The following is a 15,875-nucleotide window of genomic DNA, read 5'->3' on the forward strand; positions in this document are numbered from 1 at the left end:
CCGAAACTTCGAAGGAAGCCGTAATACCGTGTGGCGTTTATAATAACATGGAAGAGTTCGTCTCCATGATTAATTCGTCATGCAAAAAAGTCGGTTCCCATTTTCGTTTGGAGCAAGATTTACAGGCGGTAGTATTTTGTTCTCCCTCGTGTGTCCTGCTGGTTGCAATCTGATTCATTATATGCATTTTCCGATAGACTTCTGCAAATGCTCGATTTAGCTGATTTTCTTTATAACGCTCCTAAGAAGAAAAGTCACTATTGTTCTATGCTCACGACATATAAACTTAATTCCAAAAAAAAATCTACTTCAATATTTCTTAAACTCAGTTCTTTTGACGAAAATGGAATACGTCGCGAGGGATTCTATAGTTACAAAGCGTGTAGTTTGGCGCTGGGTATTCCCGATAAACTGTTCGTTTATTGTGATATTTGCGAGCCTTACATAACAGGCGATGTGCAAACTCCTCTTCTCCTAATAGTGCCTGTCACGGGGGGAGGGCGCGATTACAAATTTAGAACGAATCAAGTGAAGCATTTCTCACCTCCGCATTATATTCCGGTGCGCCTAACGAATTTCCGACGGATTGAAATCGATATAAAAGACGATACTGGAAAAAAAATACCATTTGAATCCGGCACGTTAACGGTGACTTTACATTTTAAACGTATCGATTAGATTTTTAAAAATACTCTGTAAAGATTTTTTCTTTATAAGAAAGAAGGGATTTGTCAATTAATATAGATTATTATTCGGAGTATTATAACGAATTACAAAACGGTGGAACTCACGGCGGTGGAATTCCACGAGTTTTTGTCGGTTTACCCTATTAACGAGGTCATGGAATAGGTAGTTTTCTCGGAGGAATGTTCGGACGTGTATTGCCTTATTTAACTAGAGGTCTAGGGGCAGTGGGTAAAGAAGCTTTGCGGGCCGTGGTTAATATAATCGCGGATGTTGAAAATAAAATGCCGTTAAAGGTAGTTGTCAAACATTATTTTGAACAATCGTGTAACAATCTTAAGAGAAAAGCTAGGGAAAAAATAAGTAGTCTAATGAAAGGTACGGGATATAAATCAGATGAAAAAAATTCATGTAGCGCAGTTTCCTTTCGGCGGGCTTAAGACTCACGTCGCTAAATCCTCGGAACCGCGTCGCGTAAACGGCATAAGACAAATAAAAAAAAAGTTTATCGAAAATCAAGTCGCGTGGGAAAAAAAGAACAAATACAAAAAAAACTAAAAATAATACGAGTAAAAATTGTTCGACTGTGAAAAGACTCAAGTCGTCCGCGAAACGGCGTAAAGCTAATAGCGGTAAAAAGCGCACAGTATACGATATGTTTTCATAATTGCCATTATTCTAAATACGTTTGTCCGTGACAATAACGTTGGTAGAGCGGGCGGCGATAGAAAAGAATGTCATTTCTTCACACACACTCGAGCGAGTGTTTAAAGAGCGAGCTCGAGCTCTTCTCTTTACCGCCCACACAAACTAGCATCGAAAGTTCACAATGGATTCATTACAAACCCGTGACCTCGCTTTCGGACGACTCCCCGCTAGAATTTGTTATCCCGGGTCACGGAGAAGAATATTTAGATCTCACATACACGTTACTAAGTCTTCGGGTACGCGTAGAAACCTCCGTCTCCGCAGCCGCCGTCAACGTGGGCCCCGTAAATTATTTTCTTCATTCCATTTTCAATCAAATTGACGTGTATTTCAATTAAAAGCTCGTGTCGCCTCCAAACAACGCTTATGCGTACCGCGCGTACATCGAAGAATTGTTAAATTATTCATCATTCGCAAAAACTTTTCATCTTACCTCATGCTTATGGGACGCGGATACACCCGGCCACATGGACGATACGGTAGGAGCGGAAAGCAATACCGCTATAGCAAGACGAGCTCGTTACATACACGGAGGGCGCGCGCTAGATTTTATAGGTCACCTCCATTGCGACGTTTTCAATCAGGATAAATTCTTAATTAATGGCGTCGAGGTGCGGTTGAGACTCGTGCGTTTGAAAGATACGTTTTGTTTCATAGAAACTAATTGCACGTCGAAAATTCGTATGCTCGATGCAAGCTTAATGGTGAGAAGAACGAAAATAAGCTCCGGAGTATTACTAGCGCATGCTAGAATGCTGAGCAAAGTTACTGCCAAGTATCCGCTTACGAGAGTTGAAATTAAAACATTCACGATTTACAGCGGGGTTGTTGGTGAATCGTTAGATAATGTAATACTGGGACAATTACCGAAACAAATAAAGTAGGTTTCGTCGATAATAAAGCGTTTAACGGTAACAGAAAATTGAATCCGTTTAATTTCCAAAATTACGGAATAAATTTTTTCTCACTTTACGTCGACGGTACACAAATACCCAGTAGACCGTTACAACCGGTTTTCTCGTCTCGCGAACCGCTTTACATCGAAGTTTATCATACGCTTTTTTCGGGGACGGGTATCCATTTTTTGAACGAGGGAAATTCCGTAAATGGAGATGATTATTCTCGGGGATATACGTTATTTACTTTTGATCTTACACCCGATCTATCCGCTAATTGCGCCGGTCATTGGAATCTCGTGAGACACGGAAGTCTACGGTTAGAAGTGAGATTCGAGAAGGCACTTACCGAAACAATTAATTGTATTGTTTACGCCAAATTCGATAATGTCAGAAATCGACGCATCGCGTCAAGTTATCGTCGATTTTTCCGGTTAGCTTTTATCGCTCGTTCACCAACATGTATTTATACACCGTAATGTAATACGCGATTAGAAAATTTTCCCTCTCTTCTTCTTTGGAAATTTCAATGACACTTTTCACGAAGTGGAAACTATGTAACGTGCTAAAATGAATTCAGTTTTGTACGAGACACGAACAAACGCGCACGTTTCGCTAAGAGCTTCTACCTCACCAACAAAAATCTCACAATATGGACATAGTCGTCGACATACAAGGTTTCCGCGATGAAGCCAATAAATTTATCGCGAAGGAAGTCGCCGTTGTCGCAATCGATGCTCCGATTGTCGAGCATTGGATTATGATGCCACCATACGCGTTTGGAAAATTACCCGCAAAAGCAAGACAAGGAAACAATTGGCTCTCACGAAATTATCACGGTATCGAGTGGTCCGACGGCTCAGTTAATCCAAAATATTTTCACCTTTCGGGGCCAGTCGCCATTTTTTTTCCCCCAACACTCGCAGTCGGAAAAACCAGACGCTGGTGGTGGGGGAAAAGACAAGCCACGCCCACGGCGCCAGAGGGGCTGGTGGTGGGGATTTGTTTTGACGGGCCATACCTGCCACTATACTACTCTGTTTCTTCATTACTGTCACTTTTACTTTCCATTTTTACTTTCACTAATGCTTGACAAGCATGAGTTGATTGTTGATATTTTATCTCCTAATATCATAAAAGAAGATGAAACAGTAATAATTGAAACCAAACAAGATTCAGTGTCAGCGTCTATCACGTCCATGTTTAATGTATAAAGTGCATGAAATCTGTTCCGTTACTAGAAGACACATGGTTCATGCATTAAATGCATGAAGAAACGGAACAAATTCTGCACTTCATGCTCTGCGTAGGGCATTCATGCCTTCCATGCGCGAAACTAAACGCACCCCCTATGATTAAACGTTTTGTGCACCTCGGCTTCTACAACGCGTTTCTTTGTGTATCATCTAATATCAGAGGGATGGTCGGTCTCTATATCGCGATTAGCAAGTAGTTTATGTGCATCAACTTCCACGACTCGATTATTGTCGCGGATTATGGTATAGTGAAGGCGGTTAATTTCGCGGTTGATGGCATCTTTGGACACATTCATGGCACCGTTTGGCGGTATCTGCAACATGTTAACCTGACATTCGTTTGAATCGAAAATACTGTTGTCATATGATGTTAATAAAAACTCTCTGCATTGCAATATGTTACTGAGAGTTCGGCTCACGCGTACTTTAATTATATTTTTATTTTCGATATTGGCATTGGTTTCTTTTTCCGCAAACAGACTTTCGTCAAAAGTATCAAACGGGAACTCGCTCGTTCGGTTATCATGTGAGTAGATAATTCTGAGTCGCTCTCGCTCGAATAATGTGCTTTTAATTTTATTCGTACCTTTTCGAGGGTTTCTAAGGACAGTGGCAATGCCTTTATTGCCCGCTCGGCTAAATTGCTAAACAGCTACGATTTATTTGCTATCGATTGCTGGGGGGTTTCGTGTTTCTCTGACATTCACGCAAATAATAAAATTCGAACTTACAGTATTACTGCTCGCATCATTACGCTCTATACGGGTCGGCTGCTGCTGCTGCTGCAACTCGATCACTTGTGAGCTGATAACAGCTGCTCCATGTTGGTGATAGATACGGCGAATTGTCGCTCGTGGTGATGCGCTGCCCGTGAGGTTGTCGTAGTTTAGCGTTGTGATCCTTGGATGTTGACGATCCTTTTTGATCCTCAGCTACTTATCACTCGTTGCACTGCTTGTGTTGTCCGTTTTCTCTTTCTCTCGTTATTGCCGTGGCTTCTGCTTGCTTCCGTCAGCGTTATTGACTATTGACGTGCCCGTCTAACATCTTTTATAAATATTTTTTGTGTTTTTACAAGACTTTTTTCTATAAGGAAACCTCGGCGATCTCTGGCATACTACCGTTGCCACCAATTTGTTGTACCTCGGGTAAAGCACTTAGGGATGTAGGCCGGATTAGAAAGAGGACTTCCGAATTGTCGGAGTTTTCTCAATAATTTGTAGTCTTGATAGATTTTAAGTTCACTTCTTTATTCAATATATTGATATATAAACTCTATCAAGACTCTGAGTATGATTATTTCTAGACCTCGTGTGACTCCGTTTTTCTTTTTTACTTGCTTAACGCGACTCTCAATTTATTCGCGATGCGACTCTGATGTTGATCTTTTTGAACCCTCCCGAGTTTTTACGTAAACTCGGTTTTTCGTTATTTCGTTTAGAAGAAGTGCCTGGCGACAGGCACCTAGTTGGTGAATAGTTTTTACATACGCGGCTAGATTTTGAGCGCAAAGCTGCTCGAAAGACGAAGCTCTTAGCTCGCGTCTCCGTGGTTTCCGGCCCGCTGCTGTATCAGCGGTCTCCTCGCGGAAAGTATAGTAATTCTATATTTTATATCCGCTATATTTATAATTATAGCCTTTCGGGCTATAACAATTTAAAATAATAAAATGTAATAAAATCTATTTTAAAATAAATTTTTATTTTTATGACGCAATATTTTGATATTATAATTAATTTGTAAAGTTTTCAATTGACATTTTATAAACAATTTTTTACATTAATTTAGAAATAACAGTTTTTTATATAACACTTTTGGATATTGAATACATTTGACGGTTTTTATTACTCTCTTTTAAAAAAGATAAGTTTTTATGAATATATAGCAAATAAATAGTAACAAATAAATAACACAACATATGTTATGCTCAATTTATATTTAACATATTTTGTTAACATATATATGTAATGAAATACATATGACTGCATATATATGTAAGTTGTTGGAAAAATTAAAAATAACTAATTAATAATTTACTTATACAACTAAGTAATTTAATAATTAATTTATTAGTAGTAACTTAAATAACTAATTAATTCATATTAATTGTTTGATGTTAAGGGTCGACAGGTCGGCCGGCCAAACTCCAAATTGATGTTGGAGACCTCGCGCGGTGACAACGCGAAACTCCGTTTCAGTGTTGCCAACGCCGAGAAACCAATTCTCAGGTTTTATGTAGTGGTGCATGTCTGTACACGTACATATACCATTGCATTGCTCACGCGGACGCACCGTAGAGAGACAAGGACCGATAATCACGTGTTGTCCTTGTTCCTCTACCGTGCCGGAATACGCGAGATGCCGCCTGAAAATGCTTTCTGGCCTTCCGTAGCAGAAGGCAGTAGCGTAGCAAGGCTAATAAGCACCCACTTTTTGGAAATTGTATATATGGTTATGCACATATGTGCGTATATATATATATATATATATATATATATATATATATATATATTATATAAAGGATATGTTGATTATTCTTGATTTCTTTTTGATTATTGATGCTATTGTATAATTTGCTCCAAATACTTATAACGTGAAAGAATATATTATAATCTTATATTATATTATATATATATATATATATTATTTCATTTATTTATAAAATACATTTTATAAATAAGTAAAATATTATACAGACAATGTATAATACAAAATGTTCAGTTTGTGCCATAACAAGCTTCAATCAATAATTATTACTCCAATGAGTATAATTCACAATAATTTTTATATAATATTATAAGTATTTGAATATATAAAAATATTTTTAAAAATTTGTTTTAAAAATTAATTGAAAAAGAATCGCCTTCTGGCTGACGTCATTATATTCATTTTGAATTTTCATGTGTATAATAAAAATATACATTTGTATACAAGAAACTGAAAACTTTATTTTCTTTACCAAGTCCGTATAATTGCATGTTAATGAAAATTAATGTGTATATGCATTACAATATATTCAATACAATATATCCTTAATTTGAACGAAAATTATAAATAACTTATGCGTAATATATATTTTTGGACTCCTAAATAAAAAAATATATTATATTATTTGCAAAAAATAAGATGAAATATTTTTTATTCGAATAATCTCAACTGCTCTTTTAGCTGAATGTTTAGAAGCAATGAAAAAAATCGAGGATCTACGAAAAATTTAAGTACATTTCTACATGGACGCTACTACATATGCGATGTAAGAGAGACAAAGATGGAATGATGCTCTCTCCTTGTCAAGCAGTCAGTATGTTACCACAGAAATTTCCCCTGCTCCTTATAAATCTAGTGAGAATCTTATCGTCCAGATATTTCATAAAATAAGTGACATAACTTTGTGAATTCTTTTTTAATATATTCTTTATATAATAAAGCAGTCCTCTAAAAGGCCGGATATTACATTTTCGCTCTTAAAAATTTATAATAAATAAAATACGGACTCGCGGCTAACCCAACCTTACCCGTTCCTAGCTGCGCATTCTCCCAAGTTTATTAAAAACTTTTATTTTTATCAATTCAATTCAATTCTTTATTCGTCCCCTAAGGAATTGAAGGCGCTTTTGAAGGAGCGTTCCCCAACCTTACAAACTCTTACAATCTTACTTATATCTACTCTTAACTCTACTCTTACATCTAAATTACAAATAACTTAATTCTACCTTAACCTACTTATCTACTACTTTAGAGAGAGAAAGAGCCGTCCCTACCTATCGCTTCGCTTCGGCTTCCGATTCCCCATACATTCTCCACCACCTCATTCATACCTCACTCATTCTCCTCCTCATACTTCCTTCCTCCTTTTCCCCTCCTTTCCTCCTTTCTTCCGTTCTCCCCTCTTCCCTCTTTTTCTCTATTTCTCTCATCCATCCTTCCCCTTCTCCTCCTTCCTGCAGTATTTCCTTCATTCTTTCCCAACAGTTTCCCTTCCCCCCTTCTCCCCCACATTCTCCTATCACATGCTCCCATGTTTCATTTTCTATCCCGCATAACCTACACCTTCTTTTCCCCTCTTCTTCCCAGTATCTCGCCCCTCTCATCTCATTGTTCATTCTGAACCTGACTATTCTTCTCCATCTACTTTCCCCCCATCCCTTTCTCAGGTATTCCGGTAAACCCTCCTCCTTCCATTCCCCATACCATCTATTATATCTCGACTCTCTTATCCTCTCCCATCTTTCCTCCTTCTGCCTTTCCCTGTCTTTCTGTTCCCACCCCTCATATACTTCCTCTCCCTTTCCCCTTTTTTCCTCCATCTCTTTCCCGTCCGGAAAGTAATGCGTCGCATTTTTTTGTGACGCGACTATACATCGCAGAGCGATGGGACCGGTTGGGGAGGAAGGTGGGTACCCTTAGCTTTCCAACGGTAGGTCGCTCAATTGTTTCCATGCGCTTGGAGGGTTAGGACGGCTTATTCTGTGAACCTCTGCTTAGTGGTCGCGTCGAACTTGTGATGGAGAGAACGATAGAGCAACGCTATGCGATAAAGTTTTGCGTGAAGCTGGACAAGACGCCGCTGGAAACTTTTGAAATGCTCAAGAAAGCTTTCGGGGACGATTGCCTTTCCAAATCGCAGTCAAACAGATGGCACAAGATGTTTAGAGAAGGTCGGAAGGAGGTCGCCGACGAGGCCCGCGCAGGACGCCCGTCAACATCGCGAACGGACGACAATGTGACTCGTGTGCGCCAATTATTGAATTCAGACCGTCGAATGAATGTTCGCTTAATGTCGGAATTATTGAACTTGCCGAAAACGATTGTTCACGAGATTGTATCGGAAGACTTGGCCATGCGGATGATTTGCGCAAAACTTGTGCCCAGAGTGCCCGCGCCGGCTCACACCGCCTTTGTTATTACGGCCTACCTGACCCGGATCGGTGTGGCAACGGTGCCGCAGCCGCCCTACAGTCCCGACTTGGCCCCGGCGGACTTTTTTTTATTTCCTCGGCTGAAAAGGGAGCTCAAAGGACAACAGCTCGAGTCGGTTGACAACGTACAAGCTACTTCGACGGCCTCCCTGAACAGCATCCCAGTCAAGGAGTTCCAGAAATCTTATGACGCATGGAAATCGCGTTGGCAAAAATGTATTGACGCAGAAGGGTCATACTTCGAACAATTTTAAGTTGTTTTACCTATGCGATCAATAAATTCTTTTTTAAAAAAATGCGACGCATTACTTTCCGGACAACCCTGTATTCCTCTTTCTTCCCAGAATTTCCCCCTCTCTTCCTCCCACATCGTTCTTTCCTTTCCTCCCCTTATCCTCTCTTTCATATCCTCAAAACATTTCCTCGCTAAACTTCCTCCCCTTCCTTCCTCCAACTTCCTCTCATACCCTATCGCTCTTCTTCCTGCTCTTATCCTGAATTTATCCTTTCCTATCTCTTCTCTTACCATATACTCCGGCGTACACCAATCTACTCCTAACGTCCACCTAATCCATCTTTCCTGCATTGCCTCTACTTCTCTCCTCTCCTTCCACCCCCATATTTCCGCCCCATACTCCATCACCGTTCCCACCAACTTTTCCATTAACCATACTCTTTTCATCCAGTCTCCTGCAAATCTTCTCTTTCCCATACCCCATACTTGTCTCATCACCGCTCCTGCTTTCCTCACTCTGTCCCTCACCTGCGCCTCCTGTCCTCCATTCCTTTGTAACTTATATCCTAGATACTTGAACTCTTTCACTTCCTCTAATTTTTTCCCTTTCCATCTCCACTCCATTTTCCTCATTCTTCCTCCCCCCTTTCTAAACCTCATTATTTTTGTCTTATCCACATTTACCTCTAGCCTTTTTTTATCCATGTAATTTTCCATTTTCCCCAACATATGTATCATCCCCTCCTCCTCCTCCGCCAACAACACCATGTCATCCGCATATGCCAAGCAGTGCACTTTTTCCCCTCCCAACTTTACTCCTCCCCAGCCTCCTTTTTTCAGCACTTCCTCTATATCCGATATCAACAAATTGAATAAGTGTGGGCTCATTGGACAACCTTGCCTCACACCCCTTGCCGTCCAGAAGTTTTCACCTTCCTCCTTCCCCGCTCTTACTTTACTCCTCGTTTCCTTGTATACCTCTTCTATCCTCCTACTTAACCCTTCTCTTACCCCCCTCTTCCTCATCGCCTCCATTAACACCTCCCTATCCACTGATATTTTTTTTACAATTTATATAAACATGAAACCAAAATAATATGAATATAAATTTAAAGATATAAGACAGGCAGTAAGAGCCAACTCACGGATGACAGTGCGTTATCCTAACGAAACTAAATTTTTTTCGTTAGGATTAAGTATCTGTGCACAAGGCACCAAATTTTACTTGGTCACGGCCAAGATTTAAAATATGAAATAATCTCATATTTGAGATTTAATTTCAATAACCCTTTCACCACCCTACGGAAATAAGTAAATGCAAGAGAAAAATATAGATCCGAAAGTCGCTGAATCGGGAATCGAACCCGAGACCTTTCGCTTGCCGGGCGACTGCTCTTCCAACTGAGCTATTCAGATCCTTTCGATTCCGTAGAGGGGTGAAAGGGTTATTGAAATTAAATCTCAAATATGAGATTATTTCATATTTTAAATCTTGGCCGTGACCAAGTAAAATTTGGTGCCTTGTGCACAGATACTTAATCCTAACGAAAAAAATTTAGTTTCGTTAGGATAACGCACTGTCATCCGCGAGTTGGCTCTTACTGCCTGTCTTATATCTTTAAATTTATATTCATATTATTTTGGTTTCATGTTTATATAAATTGTAAAAAAAATTGCAATATCTTATGTCATAGTCCTGCATACGACATATGTAAATTAATACACAAATCACACATTAGTCACACTTAGTTGAAAATTTGTCACATCCATGTGTATAACAATACATATAATATGCCATCCAGACGAGTGTATGCAAATGTGTGACAAGTTACATTCACATCAGAAATCTTTAATCTAAGTATTGACTTTATAAAAAGAAAAATAGTAATATTGACTATATAAAAATAAAAAAAGAACATATGTAACCAATTTGTCAACAATTATACATAAATAAAAAATAAGTTTAATATACTCGAAGTCATCTTGAAGAGAAATTGGCTTTATATTAAACTTGTAATACGTTTCAAGAAAAATAGTTTATTTTCTAACTGTGTACTTGGAGGTCGATGAAGAACTCGTCCCACTAAGAACAGAAATAATCCTTCGATCGGTACAATCGTTGATGATGTTATAACTAGTCCATTTTAAGAGACAAGGAAGAAATCATATAAATGATTTCTAACTATTCAACGATTGTACCGATCAAAGGATTATTTCTGTTCTTAGTGGGACGAGTTCTTCATCGACCTCCAAGTACACAGTTATTGAAAAGTCGAATAAGTGTGACTAATATGTAATAAAATAAAATGAAAAAAAATGTAATAAAATAAATGACTAAAATAAATCTAGGCAGGCATATATCCTGGTGCTGCCGGCGGTGCGGATATATATCCTGGTGCTGCCGGCGGTGCGGACACGTATCCTGGTGCTGCCGGCGGTGCGGATATATATCCTGGTGCTGTTGGCGGTGCGGACACGTATCCTGGTGCTGCCGGCGGTGCGGACACGTATCCTGCTGCTGTCGGCGGTGCGGATATGTATCCTAATGCTGCCGGTGGTGCGGACACGTATCCTGGTGCTGCCGGCGGTGCGGATATATATCCTGGTACTGCCGGCGGTGCGGACACGTATCCTGGTGTTGCCGGCGGTGCGGACACGTATCCTGGTGCTGCCGGCGGTGCGGATATGTATCCTGGTGCTGCCGGTGGTGCGCACACGTATCCTGGTGCTGCCGGCGGTGCAGATATATATCCTGGTGCTGCTGGCGATGCGGATATATATCCTGGTGCTGTCGGCGGTGCATATATATATCCTGGTGCTGCCGGCGGTACAAATATATATCCTGATGTTGCCGGCGGTGCAGTCACGTATCCTAGTGCTGCTGGCGGTATATATCCTGGTGTTGTCGGCGGCGCAAGCACGTATCCTGGTGCTGCGGGAGTATGAAGGCGGCGATCGGCGTATTTACGTATTGGCGCGCCCGCTCCTTGTTTACCGTTTTACGCACCGCGGTGTTAATTCGCTGCAAAAAAAAGAAATTTTATATTTACATATATATATATATATATATATATACATACACAGGGTGTCCCAGAACTGGCGAAAAAGCTTTTGACAGATTTTTGGTATCATTCGGAGACGATTTTTCCTCCGTGAAAATGTCGAGACACCAATAATTCTCGAATTATATTTATCAAATTATATTCTCGAATTGGAGCAGTTTAAAATAAAGGCTTTTTTGGAAACTAAGCCTTGTGGAAATTAATAGAACTACAATATTCAATTAATTTTAGATAGTTTGCTTTTAGAATTTATAAGGCTTATATAGATACATAATAACAAAAATTGGGAACATTCTAAAAATGATGGCCTCTCTCAATATTTTCACTCAGGAAAAATCGTCTCCAAATGATACCAGGAATCTGCCATAAACTTTTTCGCCAGTTCTGGGGCACCCAGTATATATATACATACCAATATATATATATATATATTTCCGATTTTTCCTGAGTGAAAATATTGAGAGAGGCCATCATTTTTAGAATGTTCCCAATTTTTGTTATTATGTATCTATACATATATATGTTCCTGTCTCTCTGTCTCTTCTTTCTTTTCTACATTACATTCTTTCATACATGCAGACGTATATAATAATAAATATTTTCTGCATTACATAAATAAAAATAATTACATACATACATACATACATGTATGTAATTATTTTTATTTATGTAATGTTAAAAATATTTCTTATTATATACGTGTGCATGTATGAAAAAATGCAATGTAGAAAAGAGAGAAGAGACAGAGACAAAAACACACAGAGATGTGTGAGTGTGTGTATGTGTGTGTGTGTGTGTAAATATACATACACAGAGTGTACATAAAAGACCGGATATATACATACTCATCATCATCCTCGCGTCCGCTGGCAGCGAGGTCATCATTATTCTCGCGTCCGCTGGCAGCGGAGTCATCATCATCCTCGCGTCCGCTGGCAGCGGCGCCGTCGCCGTTCTCGCGTCCGCTAGCAGCGGCGTCGTCGCCGTCCTCGCATCCGCTGGCAGCGGCGTCGTCGCCGTCCTCGCATCTGCTGGCAGCGGCGCCGTCGCCGTCCTCGCATTCGCTGGCAGCGGCGCCGTCGCCGTCCTCGCGTCCGCTGGCAGCGGCGCCATCGCTGTCCTTGCGTCCGCTGGCAGCGGCGCCGTCGCCGTCTTCGCGTCCGCTGGCAGCGGCGCCGTCACCGTCTTCGCGTCCGCTGACAGCGGTGCCGTCGCCGTCCTCGCGTTCGCTGGCAGCGGCGCCGTCACCGTCTTCGCGTCCGCTGGCAGCGGCGCCGTCGCCATCTTCGCGTCCGCTGTCTTCCTCTTCGGGATGACGTATCCTTCACTTCTTGCTAAAATAATTAGAAAAAAAAATTATTAGATAAAAAAAGGGAGAGAGAGAGAGAGAGAGAGAGAGAGAGAGAGAGAGAGAGAGAGAGAGAGAGAGAGAGAGAGAGAGAGAGATTATGTGAAATACTTACGTCGCGACATCTTTGGTTCCTTTGTCTTCGGCGACGAAAAGTGGACTGCGCATCTCCCGAGTTCGTGCGTTGTGTCGCGCGGCTGATTGTTATTTGTTTGCAAATAAGGTGTTGCCGCACGGCGCGCGCACACACACACATATTCAATGTTACTTTTTTTTCTTTCCTGTGTCTTTCGCTTTCGCTTTGAAAGATTGCAGGAGAATTTTTTATTTATATATAATTATATATACATTTATAATTATATATGATTATATATAATTATATATAATAATTATATATAATAATTATATATAATAATTATATACAATAATTATATATAATAATTATATTTAATAATTATATATAATAATTATATTTAATAATTATATATAATTATATATAATTATAAATGTATATAATAAAAAAAACATGTCTGATATACTATACAAAAAAAAAGTTTTTCTCGGTTTTGAACCCTAGTTCGCACGGTGGTAATTCCACGCTCTAAATTAACGCCACGGGATTCATGTTATCAATATAGATTTTTATGAGATATTTGAATTAAAAAGAAATAATTTAAAAAAAAAATATTATTCATCCACTTATTTCAAAAAGATAAGATACAAAATAAAACTACTTTTATCTTTTGGAAATAAGTGGATGGTTTATATATTTTTTTATGTAAAGAAACGTAAAACAATTTGTAGTATTATTGGTGCTATATACGATTTATGATATCAATATGGGGTTTTATGAGCTATTTGGATTTAAAAAAATTTTTTAGAAAAAATATTATTTATCCACTTATTTCAAAAAGATAAAAGTAGTTTTATTTTGTATTCTTTTTAAAATAAGTGGACGAATTTGTTCTAAAAAATATTTCTTTTTAATTCAAATATAAAAATCCATATTGATATCATAAAACGTATATAGCGCCAATAATACTATAAATTATTTTACGTTTCGTCACATAGAACAAATATATAAACCATCCACTTATTTCAAAAAGATAAAAGTAGTTTTAAATTTAACGTATAAGACGGGCAACAAGAGCCAAATCGCGGATGACAATGCGTTATCCTAACGAAACTAAATAATTTTCCGTTAGAATTAAATACCGGTGCACAAGGCACCAAATTTTACTTGGACACGGCCAAGATTTTAAAATATGAAATAATCTCATATTTGAGATTTAATTTCAATACCCCCTTTAACCCCCCCCCCCCCACGGAAAATAAATAAATGAATGCAAGAGAAAAATATAGATCCGAAAATCGCTGAATCGGGAATCGAACCCGAGACCTTTCGCTTGCCGGGCGACTGCTCTTCCAGCTGAGCTATTCAGATCCTTTCGATTCTATACTTTTCTCTGTTATATATATTAATGTTGGTAAACAAACGCATTTTTAAGCCAGCGTGTATCAATATAAGAGTTTTAACAAGGCTCCGTAATATAAATATAAATTTAACGTATAAGACGGGCAACAAGAGCCAAATCGCGGATGACAATGCGTTATCCTAACGAAACTAAATAATTTTCCGTTAGAATTAAATACCGGTGCACAAGGCACCAAATTTTACTTGGACACGGCCAAGATTTTTTAAAATATGAAATAATCTCATATTTGAGATTTAATTTCAATACCCCCTTTAACCCCCCCCCCCCCCACGGAAAATAAATAAATGAATGCAAGAGAAAAATATAGATCCGAAAATCGCTGAATCGGGAATCGAACCCGAGACCTTTCGCTTGCCGAGCGACTGCTCTTCCAGCTGAGAAAAGTAGTTTTGTTTTTTATTTTATCTTTTTGAAATAAGTGGATGAATAATATTTTTACTAAAACATTTCTCTTTAATTCAAATATCTCATGAAAATCCATATTGATACAAGAGTTCTGTGGCGCCAATTTAGAGCGTGGGATTATCATCGTGCGAATTAGGGTTCAAGTCCGCGTAGGACATACTGCCTTTTTCGCATGATGCGATGGCCGTTGTTGCCAGCGGACGCGAGGATATGATGATGGCGATAAATGTCGCTCTCCCCCCCCTTGCACCGCCGCAGCACCAGGATATATAATTACTCAGCATTGCCCGACAGCACCAGGTTAATAATCCCCGCACAGGGCCCAGGACTTAAATTTTTGCAATTTTTTTGAATAAAATAATTTATTCATGAAACTAATAAAATTATAACAAGAATATGTAATAAGAATATTTTTAAATTGATCTGTGTATTGGTTTAATTTATCGTCATCAAAGAGGAAAGAAGGAAAATCTCCGATTACGTTTATTTGTCAACCATAATTAAAAATATTCGAAAAATCATATGCTTTTGTTTTGTAATTGTCAATCTAATCTTTGATTGACTTTGCACGATAAGAAAATTAGTTATATTTTACAATTTTACATTATAAATGTTGATAAAAATTCAAGTTGTGAACTTTGACTTCGGAATCGAGCAAATTCAATCGAAGATAGTATCGACAATTTATCATTTGATCGAATATCTGATTGATAAGAAATAAACATAATCGGAGATTTTCCTTTCCTTTCCCTTTGATGACGCGATAAATTGAACCAATATATTGATCAATTTAAAAAATTATTCTTATTATATATTCTTATTAGTTTGATGAATAATTATTTTATTCATAAAATAGATTGCAAAAA

At 38.7% G+C, this 15,875-nt stretch overlaps 1 protein-coding gene and 1 long non-coding RNA gene across 2 annotated transcripts; both read right to left on the reverse strand.

Annotated features, from left to right (window-relative positions):
* Nucleotides 1-3,690: 3,690 nt before the first annotated feature.
* Nucleotides 3,691-11,697, reverse strand: LOC146722507 (uncharacterized; the record flags this gene model as incomplete). The annotated part of the gene is made up of 3 exons (XM_085484671.1): nt 3,691-3,858; nt 4,276-4,476; nt 11,158-11,697. Coding segments are annotated over 3 exons (909 nt in total), but the record flags the coding sequence as incomplete, so codon positions are not given.
* Nucleotides 11,639-12,873, reverse strand: LOC146722508 (uncharacterized). Its single transcript, XR_014925126.1, has 2 exons — nt 12,606-12,873; nt 11,639-11,720 (listed from the first exon to the last, which is right to left on the reverse strand). It is a non-coding gene; the product is annotated as an uncharacterized LOC146722508 (long non-coding RNA).
* Nucleotides 12,874-15,875: the final 3,002 nt, after the last annotated feature.

Source organism: Nylanderia fulva, unplaced genomic scaffold (genome assembly GCF_048542155.1).
Source record: "Nylanderia fulva isolate GAGA-0341 unplaced genomic scaffold, ASM4854215v1 Scaffold304, whole genome shotgun sequence".
NCBI classification, from domain to species: Eukaryota; Metazoa; Arthropoda; class Insecta; order Hymenoptera; family Formicidae; genus Nylanderia; species Nylanderia fulva.